The sequence below is a fragment of the Diabrotica virgifera genome, chromosome 6 (genome assembly GCF_917563875.1).
Source record: "Diabrotica virgifera virgifera chromosome 6, PGI_DIABVI_V3a".
Lineage (NCBI taxonomy): Eukaryota > Metazoa > Arthropoda > Insecta > Coleoptera > Chrysomelidae > Diabrotica > Diabrotica virgifera.
In genome coordinates this window covers 54,579,843-54,600,978 of record NC_065448.1, presented here as the reverse complement: position 1 = coordinate 54,600,978, position 21,136 = coordinate 54,579,843, and the positions used below count along the sequence as shown (strand labels likewise).

At 33.7% G+C, this 21,136-nt stretch overlaps 2 protein-coding genes across 6 annotated transcripts in view; one reads left to right on the top strand and one right to left on the bottom strand.

Moving 5' to 3' along the window:
* Positions 1-21,136, bottom strand: part of LOC114343271 (heat shock protein 75 kDa, mitochondrial) — a 331,103-nt gene that overhangs the window by 198,798 nt on the left and 111,169 nt on the right. Inside the window, exon 10 of one of the 5 annotated variants that reach the window (XM_050654272.1) lies at positions 10,714-10,901. The exons of the other annotated variants lie outside the window; for them this stretch is intronic. Within the exon in view, the coding sequence (XP_050510229.1) occupies positions 10,714-10,901 (188 nt within the window). The remainder of the gene's footprint in view (positions 1-10,713; positions 10,902-21,136) is intronic. 5 annotated transcript variants of the gene reach the window in all.
* Positions 1-21,136, top strand: part of LOC126886997 (Fanconi anemia group D2 protein) — a 262,663-nt gene that overhangs the window by 164,320 nt on the left and 77,207 nt on the right. The gene's annotated exons all lie outside the window — the stretch shown is intronic.

Here is a 21,136-nt window from a genome sequence, read left to right as displayed (position 1 = left end):
CTCAGACCCGTCGATTAGTATATCAAATTGTCATTTTTGACATATAATAATAATGTATACAGGGTGTCCCAATTTAGAGATATGACGTCATCGTTGATTTTCTTAAATGGCAACACTATCATTTTTATAGCTATTTTGATAGCGTGTGTAAAGTTATACACATCTGAAAAATTTCAAAATTTTATTCCCTACCATTTACAAGATAATAAAAAATAACAAAGTTATGAAGAACAAGAAGTAATCAAATAATAATTGAATTTATTTATTTCAATTAAGCAAATGCTCATAACGTTGCCCATTGACAATTTGACAATAATTGAGGGCAACATTATGAGTTTTTGCTTAATTTATTGAAATAATTAAATTCAATTATTAGTTGATTACTTCTTTTTCATAACTTTGTTATTTTTTATTATCATCTAAATGGTAGAGAATACAAATTTGAAATTTTGCAGTTGTGTATAACTTTACACACCCTATCAAAATAGCTATCAAAATGACAGTGTTGCCATTTAAGAAAATCATCGATGACGTCATATCTCTAAATTGGGACACCCTGTATACATTATTATTATATGTCAAAAAGGACAATTTGATATACTAATCGACGGGTCTGAGCATTTTTCAAAAAAACAGTTAGTATTTTAATTATTGAATATATTCCAAATTACAGATATAACTTTGTTATTTTCTATTATCTTGTAAATGGTAGAGAATAAAAATTTGATATTTTGCAGTTATGTATAACTTTACAAACCCTATCAAATTAGCTATCAAAATGACAGTGTTGCCATTTAAGAAAATCGACGATGACGTCATATCTCTAAATTGGGACACCCTGTATACATTATTATTGAATGTCAAAAAGGACAATTTGAAATACTAATCGACGGGTCTGAGCATTTTCCAAAAAAACAATTAGTATTTGAGATATTGAATTTATTTCCACTTTACAGACTCTCTCTGTATATCTCTCGTTAATTTTGCATTCCAAGAAAATATGGTTTAAATCTCTAATCGAAACATTATCACAAAAACATACTGATGAATTAATTATTCCTAATTTGTGCAGATGTGCCTCATATTTCCCGTGTCGAGTTTTTAATCTGACGATAGTAGAAATATCTTGCTTTGGCAGGTTATATTTAAATATGTATTCAGGTGGCGGAGGAAGTTCTTGATGTAAAGAAAAATATAAATTTTTTGACATGTTTGTAATATTTTTCCATTCTTTTTTCCACATTTTATTTATTCTAACTTTGACGTCATTTTTTGCATCTGTCGATAAGATGTGAGTTAGTATCTCACCTTTTTTTATTGCATCTTTGGCCAACTCATCCACTTTCTCATTACCCAGTATACCGGTTTTTTTATACAGTTTTGTATTTTGATAACGATTTCCGAAGTGGAAATCGAACCGTCAAATAAATTTAATTTCAAACTTAAATTGTGGCTTATTCCCAAATAAAATAGAAAATTGCATAAGATGCCACAAGGAAATAGCTTCAGAACAATATTATTGAAAAAAGAAATAGGTTCATAGATAAAATAAAAATAAATAAATATATAGATACACATATATTTGAGGGAAATACCATGCTTAATTAAGTGCGAATGCTGTTTAGGGGAGAGGGGTACGGTTGGAAAAATTTGAAATTTTTGATTTTTTTATTATTTTAAATGAATGTACATAAATATATAAATAAATAAATAAATAAACTTCAAGAATACTCTCTAACATTTTCAGCTTGACCGTAGTAAAATACCGGATGTAAAGCATGTTTAATATCCCTACCTTCGACTCGCTTTGTAGTAGCTTGAGCGTAATGAGAAACGTTCAACAGCTGTTCCCGTCTCTTTTGTAAATTGCTCTGCAATTCAAAAACATATTCCGACGTGCATCACTTTACGATTTGACAGACAAAAAACAAATTGAAATAAAAGTTTTCAAACCAAACGCGTTTTTCTCAAAACTGCTTTTTTCAAAGGCGGTAGACATTGTAACTCAAAAACTACCTACTTGACAGATCCACCTGAAATTTTTCATAGATTTGTTTTAGACATTTCGTGAGGTAACTGTGATATCAAAAACTCAAAAATCATTAAAACTAAAAAACTCAACCTCGAGAAACTCATAAGCTAATACAATATTTTTGAATTTTTTATTTCATATGATCTCCATTGACGAGTTCTACTGCAAAATCCTTTTTTTAGAGCTGCCTGTAAAAATTTGCCATCGTTGGCTTATTTTTCATATTTGGTCTTTAATTTTTTTTGAATAATCTTTGAATTGTTCCTACTGAATATGTTTATTTAATTTAATAATAAAATAATTCTACCATAATTTCAAACAAAATTCAAGAAAAGCGCTTGAAATGTTGATTTCAAACCATGCCCCCCCCCTTAAACAAAATTAGTAAAAAGTTAAAAATTCGAATATGTTAAGGTAACAAATATTGCGGCCCTCGGTAATAGACCAAAAATATTTTGTGGCCCTTACTAAAAAAAGTTTGCCACCCCTGCTGTATATCAATGTTAATATATGATATTAAACATCAAAATAGGTTCATGGATTTTTGATAAAAAGAGCTCATCCTATCGTGTGTGCCAGAAGAAGCCGAACGGTCAAATATTTCGCCTAATTTACATTTAATTCAAAAATAGAAACACACTTATTCAATATTTTTCAAAAATTTGTCAAATAATACCAAACATTACTCCCGCACCCGCACTCCCTGGGATAGAACGGGGTGCAACTTTGAAATATTAAATGAGAACCCCAATTTTAAGGAGGGCATTTTTAATAGCCCTAAGATTAGGGAGCTCATGCAAGAGTCTAAATTCGATGAAAGTATGCAGACAAAAAAACAGAAATGTTTGGCGCATTTATGTCTATAAAGACGTACTTTTAAAGCTCACATTTAGACTACTTATAATAAATCTTTCAAGTTACGTATTTATCAATGCAAATAAAGTAGTGGGAAAAAATATATTGGTGTTTTTAGTAAACATATTTATTATAATGTAAGACAGTGTATGTTTCCTTTCAATTCAGAGGCGATACACAATCTCAAGACATCTGTTTCTGCCTGACGACGTCCTCAGTGAAGCTGCGTGCACAACTCTGAATCAAAACGAAACTAAACTGTGTTTTCTGTATTCGTCGTCTTTTGTCTTATAAATTGTAAAAGTCAGAGATTAAGGATGTTACCAGAAAGGGGTTCCAATAACAAAAGTTTCAGATTTAAATAATTATTTACTATTATTTTAATAATTAATTTTTTATCTGGGACTTTTCTCTTTTCTATATTTATTATAATTTTTGTGTCTTTGGATTTGTATTCGTTGGGAATAGGATCATTATTATTAAAATATGATTTGTGTAGAAAATCTGACGTTTTTTAGACTTTATATGATTCCTCAAGGGAAAAGTAATTGCAGGGAGGCTACGGTTCATAAAAAAATGACGCATTGACGTTATTTTTAATTTTTGGAATTATACGTTTAATATTTAAATAAAAATACAATTAAGCTGTTTAATATATATATATATATATATATATATATATATATATATATATATATATATATATATATATATATATTTATTTCGTTGAAATCATAATAATAGAAGTATAACTTCTTACGTGCGTATAAAGTACACACACTCTTTTTTTATGTTAATCTGTTTTCAAACAATAACCATAATACTATTATGTCATTTATAAAAAGATAACCTGTCATTTATTTCGATAATTTGATTTTCAGAAAATTTGAAATAGTAAATAAACCAGATCTAATTGAGAAAAATCAGTTACATTTTTGAATTCAGCATGTATGAAATATAGAAGATCACCTATAAAAGTAAGACCCCAAAAATGACGCAGCCCAATGTAATCGTTAAAGTGCTAGTAAAAAAGTTTTGAGGCAGTGACGGCTGGTCAGGGTCGGCAGTGCCGACCCACACATTTATGGACACATTATAGACTTTTTTAAATATATAAGTTAATCAGAGTTGATGATATTCGTTTCTGTGAAATAAAAAAAATATCTGTGAGATAATATAGACTAAATTTTATTCATTGTTTTTTAAAAGAATTCGATCGATCCGATACGTTAATAAGTGATCCATGTGCGCTGTGCGTAAGAGGCTTTTCAAATTAATGATCCTAGCCATACACCCGATTGCGATTGTGTGAATTCAAGGCCTGCTTCGGCAAGCCGTCCCCAGATTGACCATTTGCTTGTACTAAGAAGCTATGGAATATTAGCCGATAGGCAACCAATTATACATTCCCCGTATTTATTTGAATGGCAAGTACGGCAGATAAACAATCTACCGAGCGGTGATCTGCAAACGGCAACAAGACACGTACTTATAGACCAGGGCGCATCTGTAAAAATATTATTAACATTAATTTGGACGTTGAGAGGTGACTCATATTTGTTTGCAGAAATTGCTTGAAAGTAACTCGTATAATAATATTTGAGTTATCCTCGCACCAGTGGCGGATGGTGGGGTGAAATTTTGGGTAGGCCAAGCCAGCAAATTACAGATGTATAATAATACATAATATGAAAATATAAATTTATTTTTATGTATAATAGTGTAGGAAACAGAAGTTGAACCTCGCAAAATGGACACAAGTCCGGTTTAATTTTTTTTCTGGTATATCAAGGGGTGCTCGTTATGAAACTAACTTTTTGTTAAACAATTTCGCCCCAGAACCCCCTTTTTCATCCCTTTAAAGGGGTAATTTGTGGTTTTTGCGAAACGTAGCCCTTCCTGTACGTTTTGCAAAAAATTTACTTAATAGTAAAATGAAGAGGACTATTTCCTACTATTTATTTCCCGACAGCATATGTCTATCACTCACCGTTTAGCGGGGGTGGCGCCCCAAAGTTGACAAAATATTTTTCCCTTACTGTAATGAAAATTAAGAAGAAACCCTGCGGCAATTAATCACAAATAAGTGGCTGATTTTTTGATATAGGTTTCATTTAAGGACAATTGCAAATTTTTTAATTACAGGGTGTTACATTTTAAAAAACTCCTTTTTATACCATTTGAACCTCCTATGCTAGAGTAAAAAAAACTTTCAGCAATTATCCATGTATTAGTGTTATTTACAAATTTGTATAATGCATCCCCATATTTTCCCCGGAACCACCCCCAAAAAAGGAGAATTAATAAAGAAAATAATAAAAAATTGATTTTGGGCCACCACTGTGGTTTTAGGGTGCAAAGAAATTAAAATATGCATAAGTCATAATGTGTATCAGACAGTGTGTTCTTTTATTTTCCATAAGTATACGTTATCCATAAAATGAATAGGTGACGAAAAAAAAAAAAACAAAAACGAGCCCGCCAAAGCATTTCTGAGGTTTGCGGCGCCACTGTGCCGTAACGGTTGCTTATACGAAAAAAATGCATAGGAACTTATTTGTTGAGAAAATAGTGGTTTTTAATTCTGTATAAGTTTGTTTTAAAAAAATGCATAGGTAATGAGAAAATCGTCAAAACATGCTCTCCAAGGGATAGGGGTAGTTTCTGCAGTTTATTTTCAAGGATAGGGGTAGTTTCCGCAGGGATGTTGCAATAATCATATATATTTATGAAAAACCCTATTGATAGAGCATATGTCCATATGGGTCAAAAAGCAAAAAAAAAAAATTTTTCAACCCCCTTTTATTTATTTTTTTTTGGCTACAGGGGTTGCATTAAGAAATCGCTTTTGTTGTCCATACATGGGTAATAAGAACGTGCACAAAATGATATAAGCATTTTAATAAAGAGCATGGTGTGCGAAGGATTCCAAGAAAATCACTTTCTTTATTAATTCTCCTTTTTTTTGGGGGTGCTTCCGGAAAAAAAAATGGGGGTGCATTATAGAAATTTGTAAATAACACTAGTACATGGATAATCGCTGAAAGTTTTTTTACTCTACATAGCATAGGCGGTTCAGATGGTATAAAAAGGGGTTTTTTAAAATGTAACACCCCGTAATTAAAAAATAGACAATTCCCCTTAAATGAAACCTAAACCAAAAAATCAGCCACTTATTTGTGATTAATTAGCGCAGGGTTTCTTCTTAATTTTCATTACAGTTAGGAAAAAATATTTTTTTTAAAACATCTTTTTTAAAAATTTGTCAACTTTGGGGCGCCACCCCCGCTAAACGGTGGATGATAGACATATGCTGTCGGGAAATAAATGGTAGGAAATATAGTCCTCTTAATTTACTGTTAAGTAAATTTTTTGCAAAATGTACAGGATGGGCTACGTTTCGCAAAAACCACAAATTACCCCCTTTAAAGGGATGAAATGGGGGTTATGAGGCGAAATTTTTTTAAGAAAAAGTTAGTCTCATAATAAGCTCCCCTTGATATACCAGAAATAAAATAAAACCGGACTTGTGTCCATTTTGCGAGGTTCAACCTCTATTTCCCACACTATAAAAATACTTAGAAGATAACTTCTAAAATTATAAAAAATCAAATATTGCAAAGATAAGCTCTGTGGGATAAATAAATTGAATATTTAAATTTGTGGGATAAACAAATTGAATAATATTTAAATTAATTGACGAATCGTCTTAAAATGTTTTGTGCATTATATGGACTGTTTGACCCAACTTTTCATGCAATATGAAAGTCTTAAGGTCATAAGCAAAAGTTATAGCAATTTTTTTATTTTCAAAATTTTAGTTTTATTTTGAAATTTCCGAAGCAACGTAACATATTTACATTTAATTATATTTTTAAAACTAAATCAAATTATGAACTAAAATATACAAATAGTTTACATATTTTATTATTTATAGAGTAGGTTTATTCTTCTCTCTTTGCTTTGTGCAAATTTGTCAGTTATAATTCGATAATATTATTGTTACAAGTTCAGTGGCGGTCTCAGAGTCAGATTTTGGGAGGGGCGATGGTCTGTTGCAGGGGGGTCTGGGGGTGCAGCCCCCCAGCCGGAAAGGGGGTCCGGAAATTTTTTTAAAAATATGGCAAGATTTTGAGTGTTTTAAAGGCATTTTATTCATTTGAACAGTTGATGGACCGAATATGGACTGACTGTCACTTAGTGGTTGTGACGAACGGAGAAAAAGGAAAATCACTTATTATTATTACAATTAGTATGAGTGGAAACAGTTTTACACTATAATAAAAAATAAAAAAGCTAGCCTCTACAGCTTGTTGTAAATATTTTTCGGCTAACTTACAAATAAAATATTCAAAATATATTTTGTATTCTTGTGATTGTATCAAAAACCAATTTAGAACTATTGAAAACAACTCAAAGTCTAATAGAAAAGGTTTGTGGGTGATAGTATTTTTCAATGGCAAGCCTCTGAAGCAAGTCTCATCTTTCTAAACCTTTGACGATTTAGGTGGTTTTACTTTATCACGAACAAACGTCAAACTTCAGAGGTTTTGTCTGACAATGTTAGTTTTACGCTTGAATTGAAAGAGCTCAAAACACATTTTACCTTTTAAATGTTAAAATTTACAATAAATATACAATACAAATTAGTCTATTGGAATGGAAAAAAGGAGGTTCACATTATACATTGTAATAGTTTTATTAGGTTATAAGTAATAAAATAACAAGTTATAAGGTTTTACAAAGAATGTAATTACAAATCGAATTCAAGTCTTCGATGGCCACTTTTGGCGAATAGTTCTAAAACTTTCGTTGGGTCTACAAGGATGTCTCGATGGGCATGGAGTAGAGCAAGTCCAGTCAACCTGTCTTGACGCATCCGTGTTCTTAGCCACGATTTTATTCTCTTTAGAGATTGAAAGCTACGCTCTGCAGAAGCATTGCTGATGGGAAGTGTAGCTAAGACTAGAAGTAGCTTGCTGACTGTAAGGAACAAATCTCTGTTACAACTGTCTAACGCGTCCAGCGCTGTTTTTGGAAATTCGTCCGTGTCTTTCCATTGCATTTCCCAAAGCTGTAGTTCACCTTTCAATAAGCATTTCATTTCAGCTTGAGACATATCAAAAAGTTCACTGTACCTCCTTACTAAACACTCAATTTTTTCAGACATGTCCTGAACAGAGTTGGTTATCAGGTATTCAGGCATGCATACGTGAAGATTGTACAACTCCAATGTTTCTTCAGGAAAACGAGACTTTGTGTCTTCTATTACAGAGTCTAGAATGGGAAGGAACACTGATACTCTAAAGTATGTCTCTGGGTCTTTAGTTGCGTGGTTGGCTCGATTCTTCTGCACTTGTGATATTCTTGGAATACTAATATCAAAATTTGTCTTCTCGGCGATGTCCTTTGCTTCTTGGAACAAATCTTTAAAGCAAACAATCGCTGTGTTCCGTTGATTGGCAAGTGCTTTGGTCATGTCCGTAAAATGTTTCAATGCACATTGCAAGTCAATATCAGGTTTTGAAGTAGCTTTTTAAAAGGCAGTGTAAGTGAAAATATGTTGCACATACACACTACAGTGATAATGAAAGTACTGTTCAGTAAGGCACAAATCAAGGTCGGACGTTTACACACTGTTAGATTATTTTGTCTAATAATAGCAATGTATTAGTTCGATCTCACACTTCGGATTAATATGTATATTAACTTCTCAATTTTTCAGAAAACTAAGGTTTCTGGGGGGGGGGGCGATCGCCCTCGTCGCACCCCCCCTTGAGACCGCCACTGGTTACAAGTAGCAACGAGGCACGGCACGGCGAAGTGGGCGAAGGACAGTTTGAATCGGGCCTATCCACCAGGCATAACACGACAATAGAGAGTTATCAAGTAACCCTAGGAGAATACGGTAACGCTATTTTACTGTATACTTTACATGTTATTTATAACGTTACCGTATTCTCATAGAGTTACTTGATAACTCTCTAATATAAAAATCGTTGTCCGGCAAGCTGCTTCACTTCGAACGCTTTTTGTACGGAGATCTTATGTGAGCGGAGTCGGCCAGCTCCGAGCGGGCCTATTAAATGATATTTAAAATGCCTGAATACCATTCGATGCTTTCTGTAAATTTGGTAATAATAAAGTTGTCTTAATGGACATGTATTGAGTGATTTAGTACATTTAAAAGTTATTTACATGCTTTAACATAATTTTTGAATATGTCTTTTTCTATTTTAAAGCTATTAAAATTATTGGGCAGGCCCGGCCTATCCTGCCTACCCCCAAAAGCCGCCACTGCCTCCCACTCAAGAAGGTCCGGAACATTGTTTAAATAATCAAAATGTCAAAAAATTAAGGAAAAATTTGATTTTTTTCTTCATTTTTTGATTATAACTTTAAAAGTATTCATTTTCGAGAAAAGTTGCACTGACATAAAAGTTGCGTAATTAAATTTCCTAAAATACAGGATTAGTTAAAATTTTTAAAAATTGACACCCTTGTTGCAAAATAGCAATAATTGCGAAAAAATCATAAAAAACAAGTATTCTCATTTTACGTTTTTCAATCGTTTATGCTACGCTTAGGACCCTCATAATTTTACCCAGAAAAACAATATCATATAATAAAACAATACTGTGAATTTCATTAAGATCGGTTCAATAGATTTTGCAATCCAGCTTTCGCAAAAAAATTCATTTTTTCAAAATGTTGCAGAACTGAAAATAAAGCAGACAGCAAGTTGAATTTATTTTTACGTATAGAAGAATACTGTACCTTTCTTCTATATGTAAAAAAAATTCAACTTGCTATCTGCTTTATTGTCAGTACTGCAACATTTTGAAAAAATTAATTTTGTTTGCAAAAGCTGGATTGCAAAATTATTATTTTGCAAAATGTATGGAATCGATCTTAATGAAATTTACAGTATTGTTTTATTATATCATAAACATTTTCTGGTTAAAATATGAAGGTCGTAAGTGTAGCATAAATGGTTGAAAAACGTAAAATGCGGACATTTTGATTATTTAAACAATGTTCCGGACCTTTTTGAGTGGAAGGATAACTCAATTATTATTTCCAAAGAATTTTCAAAATATCTATTAGACAAGTTCATTAAAAATTATCCATCATTCTTTAATCAAATAAAATAAGAAAATTGATTAACAGTTTTATATGCTGATCTAAATATTTTCGGAAGGTGGAATAAGTTACAAAATATGTTTAATTTTATATACTGCAATTCATTAGGTGTAACAAACTGTTACCGAAATTAATAAATTATTGTGCTCAAATGTGGGCAAATTCTGCCTCAAATGAACAGGATTTCTCTTGTCTCAAAAGAGTCAAAACGTATTGTCCAAACACCATGAAACAAGAGAGAATGTCAAACTTGTGTCAAATGTCAATAGAAAAAAACTTTTAAAACCTCTCCAAAACAATAATAAATTTTACAATGACCCATTTTGCTACTTCGAAACAACATAGACTAGAGTTAATTTATAAACAGGTTTAGGTTCTAAATTTATAGGAAAAAAAAACAAAAAAAAATAAAAAAATAAAAACCAAAAATCTTCTATGAAATTGAAGCCTTTTAATTAGATGGCATACCTATCTGAGGAGACAAAACCTTGTCGACCCTGTCCCTAAAGCCACGAGCCGCCACTGTTTTGAGGCATCCTGTATACAAACATTTATAAAAAACTAACTTTTTGTAGTATTCAAAACAGTTATCATTATTAACAACCATGAAAACTACTGTCGAACCGTGATTATTGGTCACACTTGACCGAGTTGTGTCACGTAATAATTATATTTCTACTTACCTAAATTTGTTAGATCATTAGCATTTTTATCCTCTCGCATATCCTTTTCAACGGAAACCAATTTGTTACCCTTGAATTGCTGAAGTTGCATAAGGACTAGTTCATCATAAGGTTCATAGCAGAACAACACTTCTTGTTTTCTACTTTTCAGAGATTCATAGTAAGGAGAGTTCTCAGCTAACGTTCGGCTAAAACATATTATAAAAGTTAGTTTAACGTCAACAATACACAAGAATAAAAAACCGCTAAACGCACTAAAAATGAGTGGCGCATACAATACTCCAGCTACAAAAGATCTGATATGAATATTACGTGGCGCGAAAATGTATTTTCATTTGGATGCAAAATAAAATTCTAGTTTTATTTTAAAAGATTTTTTCATGATATTTGCTAAATTTGAAGTAAAACGCGCCACAAAAGAGTAACTTTGATACAGTTTGAATTTTGAAGCTCTTTTGTGGCGCGTTTACTTCTAATTTAGCAAATAATATGAAAAAATCTTTTAAAATAACACTAGAATTTTATTTTACGTCATAATGAAAATACATTTTCGAGCCACGTAATCATATCAGATCTTTTGTAGCTGGACATGCGCCACTCATTTTTACGGCGTATAGCGGTTTTTTATTCTTGTATCAGGAGTTTTTCAAAGTTATTTATAAACATGGGCGGCTCGTGATAATACAAGATGGTGAGGCACACTACACTTGAGGATTATTATTATTATGGTTAGATTTTCTTTAATAGCCGGAAGGTCGATTTTGTGACGTCATAACGTCACAGAACGGCACCGTATTTATTTTAAGGCTTGCAAACGATATTAAATAACAATTTTATTCGCAAAAGAATAGCTACGAAAGTTCTAAGTCTCTAACAGGTTCATACTCATAGTAGCTGTTTTTTTAGCTATAAATAATAATTAATATGATACCACATATCAAAACAGCATGAATCAGATGTTTCGTCGTTGGCTCATCAGCGTTGAACACTTGAACAGCCATATTAAGCAAAATTTACATTATATACTACATGAAAACAACGGACAACTGATTCCAGTGGCGTAACTGGGGGGGGTTGGGGGTTATAAGCCTTAAATGCCTTAAATCCTTAAAGCCTTAAATCCATACCCCCAGAGACCCACCAGTTGTAGCCCCCCTTAGGATCATTCTGGTTTGGCCGTTGACTGATTCTGTTATTATTAATCACTTGCCAAAATGAAATTATGGTACGCAAACAATATACCTGCAAACACGTGATAATTTCATTTTAGAACCAATTTTATTATATTGTAAATGTATTGCATATATGCAAATAGAAACAAGCAAGTAAGCAAATTACGGTTATATTATAAGATTGTTTTTTTATGTTAAATAAACTAAGGGTTAAATTTTTTTTTTGATTTTTTACAGCGTACTTAAAAGTAAATGAATTATTATGAAAGAAATCATAATTTCTAATTTTTTTATTAATTTATTTAATTGACATTGGCAAATGACTTTCAGCCAGTCAGAGCATAATAACATATTCTAAACATCTATTGTATCTCTTATACTAATAGTAAGTACACGTAACTAGAACAAACTGCTCTAACAAACTACCTAAAACTGCAAAACCACGCTAGAGGCATATTTTTGCCTGCCTCTGAAAGGATACTTAATCCCGCTTCCAAAAATTATTCTCAGTCATGCTGCCGGCCGATCTCCGTCGGCTTCGTAATATGCTAGACGAGGTACCATCAGAGGCAGTGCCATCTGGTAATACTATATATTATTTATCTATGGGCAGTGACTCTAATGGTACCTTGTAGAGTAGGTATATCGGTGTGTTATGAAGAACGGGTCAGGGCCGTACTAATTTTTTATTATCATAAAAATAAAGTTAATAAAAAAAGTTTTATAATAAAAATTAAATTATTTAGCAATTTTCAAAAAGTTAAATTGTATTTAAAGAATTATTGATGATGATATAACGAAAATAAAGTTATTTAGCAAATTTCAAACAGTTAAATTGTATTTAAAGAATTGATGATGAAATAACGAAATAACGTAAATAGTCGATTGGTATACTGGTGAGGCACTGCCTCACCTGCCTCATAGGACCAGCCGCCACTGTTTATAAATTAAATGTATGAAGTTGAATGTAATGTTTCTGGATGACACGTTAAGCTTCATAAATGGTCGCCTTTGTCGCATTATCTCCCAATAATGATCTAGTGTACATCGAATGTACACTAGACTTTCTTCTATTCGAAATAGATTGAAAAAAAAATATTGGGATGGCCGGTAAATGAACTCGGATTGCCCGATCAAATTTAGCGTCATAACCATTACAAGTACATAAACCATTTCGGGGATAATGGTTAATTGGATTATACTTTTGTGGCTCATTAACTTCTAAACGGCTTAAGCGATTTTGATCACTAAACATGAGTTTGAAACGTATTGACAAGTAGTATCTGATGCATCTAAAATCTAAGGTCAAGTATTATAATTGAAGGTATTACAGGAATTATTGAGCTTGAAAAACTGTTTCTTCCCATAGGAAATAGATTTGATCATACTTATGAAGCATACAGGGTGTCTGCGTAACTTGCAGATTACCGATTCCGAACATCATTGTTATTTATTAGACATGTAATAACTCTTTTATTAATAATTTTAGGAAAAAAAGTTATTCTTCATAAAAATCTGTGCATGGTCTATACCTCAAGATGCAACCATCAGTTATCCAAGTTTGTTAATTTTATACGAGGTGTGTCAAATAATATGAATTTAGAAAGAATTCTTTCTAAATTCATATTATTTGACACACCTCGTATAAAATTAACAAACTTGGATAACTGATGGTTGCATCTTGAGGTTTAGACTGTGCGATCTTTGATGTTAGGATCTCAAATAGGGGCTGATTCTTTGTTTTCTAAAGGAGCTCTGACACCGGTTCAATAAAAAACTTAAACATGAGCAAAAAAGGAATAGAATAATTAAATGAGGCGCAAAGAGGTCCACTTACCAATTCAATCACTGCATTTGGTCTTCAAGAGGGCCCTCAGCTGCATTTAACACTGCACCAAGTCCATACACGAAAAAAGCCTTACCAGCTAGGCTTTTACACCGGCAAACGAGCGAGCCGTTGGTTGAGTGGCAACTTACGAGCTGTTGATTGTAGAACAACTTGCGAGCCATTCATTGTAGAGGCACTAGCTTCTCTTACTTTTGACGAACACTACTAGGCTCCAGTTTTTGCACTCATTAAAGCAAACCTCTTTTCTATCGCGATAAAAGGCAAAATAACTAGAGTTGGGACTATTTGCCTTCCTCGTGTAAATAAGTTAATTCAAATTTAAATGAAAATACAACATTCTCCCCCACCAAAATGCAGCTTTGAATGGTGCATTTTAAAACTATTACAAGCTAATAAACAAAAAAAAATAACTTAAATCATGGCACTTTGGAATAAATCCCAAAAAAAAAATTAAACAATATCATACTAATAACAAGATCAACAAAAAAACTAAGGAATTATTTAGATAGGCAGAGGACACAGCTTGACCAGGGGGCGTCGAAGAATTCCCTTTGTGGTCTTAACATCCGCAACTCTTATAATTCCATCCTGTCCCGGAAATACTTGGGATATTCGTCCCAAATGCCATTGCGACGGAGGGATATTATCATCCTTTATAAGGACCATCGTTCCTAGTTCAATAGGTTTTAAATTATCGGATGAAGTCCATTTACTGCGCTGATGCAAAGTATGCAAATATTCTTTGCTCCAGCGTTCCCAAAAAGTTTTATGCATTTGATTTATTAATTTCCATCTCATCAAATGAGATGCAGGAATATACGCTCCATCAAGAGGTTCAAACACAGCCGAAAGAGGTTCTAGATTTAAAAAATGACCCGGCGTTAGAACTGACAAATCATTAGGATCAGTACTTATAGGGGTCAAGGGCCTAGAATTAAGATACGATTCAATCTGAATTATGACCGTGTTTAGTTCCTCATATGACAAGATCTGATCGCCTATAACGCGAGCTAGGTGCGTCTTTACTGACTTTATTCCCGCCTCCCATAAACCGCCAAAGTGGGCAGCAGATGCAGCATTAAAATGGAAGGAAATATTTTCATTTGAAGCAGCATTTTTCATGAGGTTAAGGTATTTAGCAGCGCCAACAAAATTACTGCCACGATCAGAATATAAATTATCAACCCTACCACGACGAGCTATGAAACGCTGCAAAGCAGAGAGAAAAGTCTCACTCGATAAATCACTAGCTAACTCTAAATGAAGAGCTTTGGTGACCATGCAAACAAAGAGGCAAAGATACACCTTACAAGATTTAGCTCCTCGATAGCGATTCATCATAACATAAAACGGTCCACCAAAATCCATACCTGAATTCAGGAAGGGTTTAACCTGGGAAATTCTAACTAGGGGTAAGTTACCCATTGGAGGTTGGTAATTTCTAGGATTGGGCCTCCAACACTGTATACATTTTGACAAAACCGAGCGTATAGCACGCTTAGGAGACAAAATCCAAAATGACTGGGCAAGCAAAAAACTAACTGTACGCAGCCCAGCATGACAGTATCGTTTATGGTAATAATCAATCAGCAAATAAGTTAAGGGACTTTCGCGAGGTAGGATGCAAGGAAATTTCTTATCAATCGAAACAGACAAATATCTAAGACGACTGTCAACCCGTAATACTCCTTGATCATCGATAAAGCAGGACAACTTTCGCAAAGGTTTGGAAAAAACATTTCCCTCGAACTCCCTTTCAAAATATCGATGTTGAGTATATTTAACTAGCATAATCAACGACTCATAAAGTTCCTTAGAACTTAAGGGATCTTCTCTCTTATCATTGGGGAATTTTGAATTCCAAGCAAACCTCAAGATCCAAGCTATAAGTCGTCGTATAAACGAGAAATCGGAAATGTCATTCAATAGATTCTCAAGAAAATTATCATCATTAACACAAGCCAAAGTTACCGTACGCTCCTCATCAAGCATTTCAGCACACTCAGAAAAGCAACAGGAAGCATCTGGAATGGGATCGGTGTTATACAAAAACTCAGGACCTGCAAACCAATGAGATTGCTCCAACATTAGAGCAGGTAAAACACCTCTGGAAGCCAAATCAGCGGGATTCTGAGCAGAAGGAACATAAAACCAACTATTAGGAGAAAGGCGTTCCTGTATATATGAAACCCGGTTAGAAACAAAAGTTTTCCAACGATGAGGAGAGGATTTTATCCAACTTAGAGCTACCTGAGAATCGGACCAAGCTACAAATTTTGCGATTTTAAGTTTAGGATCTAATACTCTGACTACAAACTGCATGAGTTTAGATAGTAGAACTGCAGCGAACAGCTCCAAACGTGGAATGCTTACAGTTCTTATGGGAGCCACTTTTGACTTCGCGCAAACAAAAAAGACACAAACCTGACCATCTGGTAGAACAAAACGCAAATAAATAACAGCGGCATAACCCTTTTCACTACTGTCACAAAACCCATGTACCTCACAACAAATATACCTGGACACGAACATGTACCTAGGTATTTCAAGCTGTGCAAGGGATAACAGTTGTTCCTTATACTGGTTCCAAACTTTACAAATTGAGTCTGGAGGAGAGTCATCCCAGTCGATTCCGGACAACCATAAACGTTGGATAAGGTGCTTCGTGAACAAAGTCATGGGAGCTAGAAACCCTACAGGATCAAACACTCGGGCCAATTCAGACAACATACTTCTCTTAGTACAAGATTTGTCCAGAGCTGTCACTTCAAAAGAAAAACAATCCAACTGTGCATTCCATACAAGTCCAAGGATTTTTAGAGGTGACGAACAACTATTATCATCAAAGGAAATAGGTTTCTTACCAATATGCGACTCCGGTAGACCTTCTAATAATCGCATATCATTGCTCGACCACTTACGCAATTCAAACTGACCTCGAGATAACAAGGATATCAACTCATTCCGAAGATCTAGCGCAATTTCTAAGGTATCACCACCACACACTATATCGTCAACATAAGTACTCGTACGCAAAACTTCAGCGGCAAGGGGAAACTCTCTACCTTCATCTTCACTCAGCTGCAACAAAGTCCTTAAAGCAAGAAAAGGAGCAGACGATACACCATAAGTTACTGTTAATAGCCGAAATTCCTGTAACTCTTCATCAGGAGAGAATCTAAAAACAATCCTCTGATAATCACAATGACTTTTCTCAACTCGTATCTGCCTATACATCTGCTTAATATCCGTGGATAAGACATATTTATGAAGTCGAAAACCCAATAAAATAGTTAAAATATCTTGTTGTAGTTTCTTTCCAGTAAACAAGCACTGATTAAGAGAATTCTGATTTCCAATTCGAGCAGAAGCATTAAATACAACTCGCAACTTGGTAGTCAAACTATCAGGTTTTAATACAGCATGGTGAGGAATATAGTAACAAGATAATGGACGAGAAGTTTCTGACACAAGCTCCATATGATGCAAATCCAAATAATCTTTCATAAAGGTACAATATTCCTGATAAACACTAGGATTTTTCAAAAGCCTTTTTTCTAAGGAAAGAAAACGATTTACAGCTAACTCAAACATTCCTGGAAAAACAGGAGATAATTCCCTGAAAGGTAGAGCAACGGTATAACGACCAGAGCCGTCTCGACAAACATTCTCAACAAAATTTTTCTCACAAAGAATATCTTCAGGAGCTGAACATTCTACTTCAGGAACAGTTTCTAAACTCCAAAACTGCTTTACAGACTCCTCCAACGAAACCATTTGATCCACGTGACAAAACAACGAGGTGGCAGATGTCATAACAACCGAACTACAGGGACCCATAAGGACATAGCCAAAAACGGTATTAAGAGCATCAGGCATACCTCTAGGAGTTTGAACTTTACCTTCTAATAATAACTGAGAAAAGATATCAGCTCCAAGCAATAAGTCCACCTTACCAGATAGATGAAACCGAGGATCTGCCAACTTTAAATTAGCAATATAAGACCAATGCCCAACATCCAAACTAACAACGGGTAGGTCCTCACAAATTTTTGGCAACACAAACGCCTCACAATTAAAAATAGGATCCACACTATCCACAGGTTTTATCTGAAGATCAACTCGACCAACCACTGTACTTTTTATAGCACCAATACCTTGTACCGATAAGGTAGCAGAAGAATGTCTAATACCTAACTGACGAATACAAGACTGAGATACAAAAGAGGTCATGCTGCCCCCATCAATTAAAGCTCGAACAGGTTGATACAATCCACAACCATCCATAATTTCTACCACAGCAGTAGCTAACAAAACGCTCGAGTTTTTTGAGGTAACACTACCTAATGATGCAGCATGTGAGCTCAATGTTCCAGTATTAACCTGAGCATCAGAAGAAGCAGTAGTTGGAACGGCAGCAACAGAAGTAGCGCCTTGAGTGGCACTTTCAGAACTTTTAAAATGTAAAAGACTATGGTGGGATGAATTACAATGACAACAACGAGAGGTGACACTACAACTACGAGAATCGTGTTTTTCTAAACATTTAAAACAAAGACGCATTCTCTTACAAGCGTTGTACCGTTCATAAGGAGATTTATTTAAAAATAAAGAACAATCTTTTAAATGGTGATCGGCAGAACATAACAAACAAGTCGTCGCATTAGGCTTCGAAAAAAAACTATAGCGATTATTGACTTTAGAACCATTTTTATTTGCAATGTGTTTAGAAGGCGATTTATTTTTTCTATTAGAATCCTTGGGAGAACAAGGCGACAACAAGGATGAGTCAAACGAAATGCATTGACTTTCCAGGAAATCAGATAATTGAATAAAAGTAGGCATTTCACTAGACCCATGTAATAATTCAAACCGTTGGTGAGTCTCCTCGTCAAGCTTGGTGAGAATTTTGTAAGCTAACACAAAATCCGAAATTTTATAACCCAAATTTTCTAAAGCTGATAAATTTTCCGAAAAGGTATCAATTAAATTACTATAACTATCAGAATTCTTAAACATAGTTGCGGGAGCTTCTTCAATTTTGCACCAATGTGCCATTGCACGCAAACGTTTATTTAAATACCTATTTTTTAATTTATCATAAATCCTAACATAATTTTCTCTAGCTAAAGGCAAGGATTTAGCTAACCTTAAAGGAGGCCCTTCTAAACTTTGAATCAAATACGTTAATTTTTCCGTATCATCAACGTTAGGTCTACGGTGCACAAGCGCATCGAACAAGTCAAAAAAAGTAATTGCTGACGTAAACTCACCGGAAAATTTAACTAATTCTAACTGCGGCAAGCGAACATTACTAGGAGGTTGTACTGCATTCGAAGCGGCGATATTTTGCTCATTTTTTGACTATTATCATCATTTTCAAAGAGATCCGCGAAATTAGCCTTGATCTGATAATAATCATTTAAAAATTGGGAACGAATAATGTCCTCAGAATCTAATTGAGCATCCGTAGGTTCAGAGTTCAAAAGATTTGTAACGATGTTTTGATGATTCTTATTAAAACTCTCCAAAACATCGTCTAACTCTGAGTACCGAACACGAAAAAGCGACTGCTTATGAACCTCTGTAAGAGAAGAATTGGATAAACGCAATAACGTTTCTAAATCGTTCATTGCCATTCTCCTTTGAAACGTATATTTTTTCAATTTATCAGCCATTATGGAGAAAAAAGAATAAAAATTTGTTTAACGTAATCAACGATAAAATTAAAAATACAAATAATCAACGATCCCCTGGTCAAGCTGCCACTGGCATAAAGAGAACGCAATTTTAACTATAAATAAATTCAAATAGCTAATATTTTACAAGTTTAATGACCTAAACAATTAAACTTAATAAATTCATCAAAAAACAAGAATCCTTATCAAGCTGCCGTAAAGGCGAGGACTTTAAAATTTGAAAACTCACAAAATTCTGTGTATTGAATACCTGAAAACCATTCAAGGTCAACCAATTGACATTACCTGCTAGACAAGAAAATAAGCAAAAACTGTACGCAATGTTTTTTGGGCGTTATTTCAAAATGCAAATTTTATTATATTATTCAAAATTAATTGTTAACAAGCAATTTTGTATACAAGCGAGGAAAAACAAGCCACCCCAACAATAATTGAACAATTAATTATAAAAGCAATAAAGTTTAAATTCTTTAAAAAACCGACTATCAAAACACCTCAAAAAAACAATATCCACGTTCGAAGTGACCAAAATGTGCGATCTTTGATGTTAGGATCTCAAATAGGGGCTGATTCTTTGTTTTCTAAAGGAGCTCTGACACCGGTTCAATAAAAAACTTAAACATGAGCAAAAAAGGAATAGAATAATTAAATGAGGCTGTTACCAATTCAATCACTGCATTTGGTCTTCAAGAGGGCCCTCAGCTGCATTTAACACTGCACCAAGTCCATACACGAAAAAAGCCTTACCAGCTAGGCTTTTACACCGGCAAACGAGCGAGCCGTTGGTTGAGTGGCAACTTACGAGCTGTTGATTGTAGAACAACTTGCGAGCCATTCATTGTAGAGGCACTAGCTTCTCTTACTTTTGACGAACACTACTAGGCTCCAGTTTTTGCACTCATTAAAGCAAACCTCTTTTCTATCGCGATAAAAGGCAAAATAACTAGAGTTGGGACTATTTGCCTTCCTCGTGTAAATAAGTTAATTCAAATTTAAATGAAAATACAACATAGACCATGCACAGATTTTTATGAAGAATACCTTTTTTTTCTAAAATTATTAATAAAAGAGTTATTACATGTCTAATAAATAAAAATGATGTTCGGGATCGGTAATTTAGGAAAATTTCAGAAATTTTTTTCAAGTAGAAGGCTGTTATTGCATATTTAAATATGGTTTTTAATTACAAATAACTTTTCATAATAAAATTTTTTGATATTTTGAAATATAAAGGTAGTTTGCTCTTGAGCGAAATTTATATTTTTTGACATACCTCGTATACTGTTGACAAAATTTGATATCTGATGATTGCATCTTAGGTTTTAGACTATGCAGAGCACTTTATAAAGAATGACTTTTTTTCGTAAAATTGATACTAAAAAAGTTTCCCATATGGTTCCAAGTTACGCAGACACCCTGTATAACTTACAAATTCGAATTTTCCCGGATATGAGGTATGCACCATTAGATGCGCCTAGAGTCCTTCTACAAACGCTCAGTTATTGGTGCAATTCGTAGGTTGAAATTTTGAGTAATTGTCGAAAAACCAAAATTTTCAAAGTTTAGTTTTTCAGTTTTTCGGATACACTGAGCGGTGTGTATCTCTGATCCTAACGGCTTAGATACAATTTGAAAGCTTAACTCAACACTATTGATTTGGTGTATTTGCGGTTCTCCTGTCTCTTCTTGAACCGAAGATATAT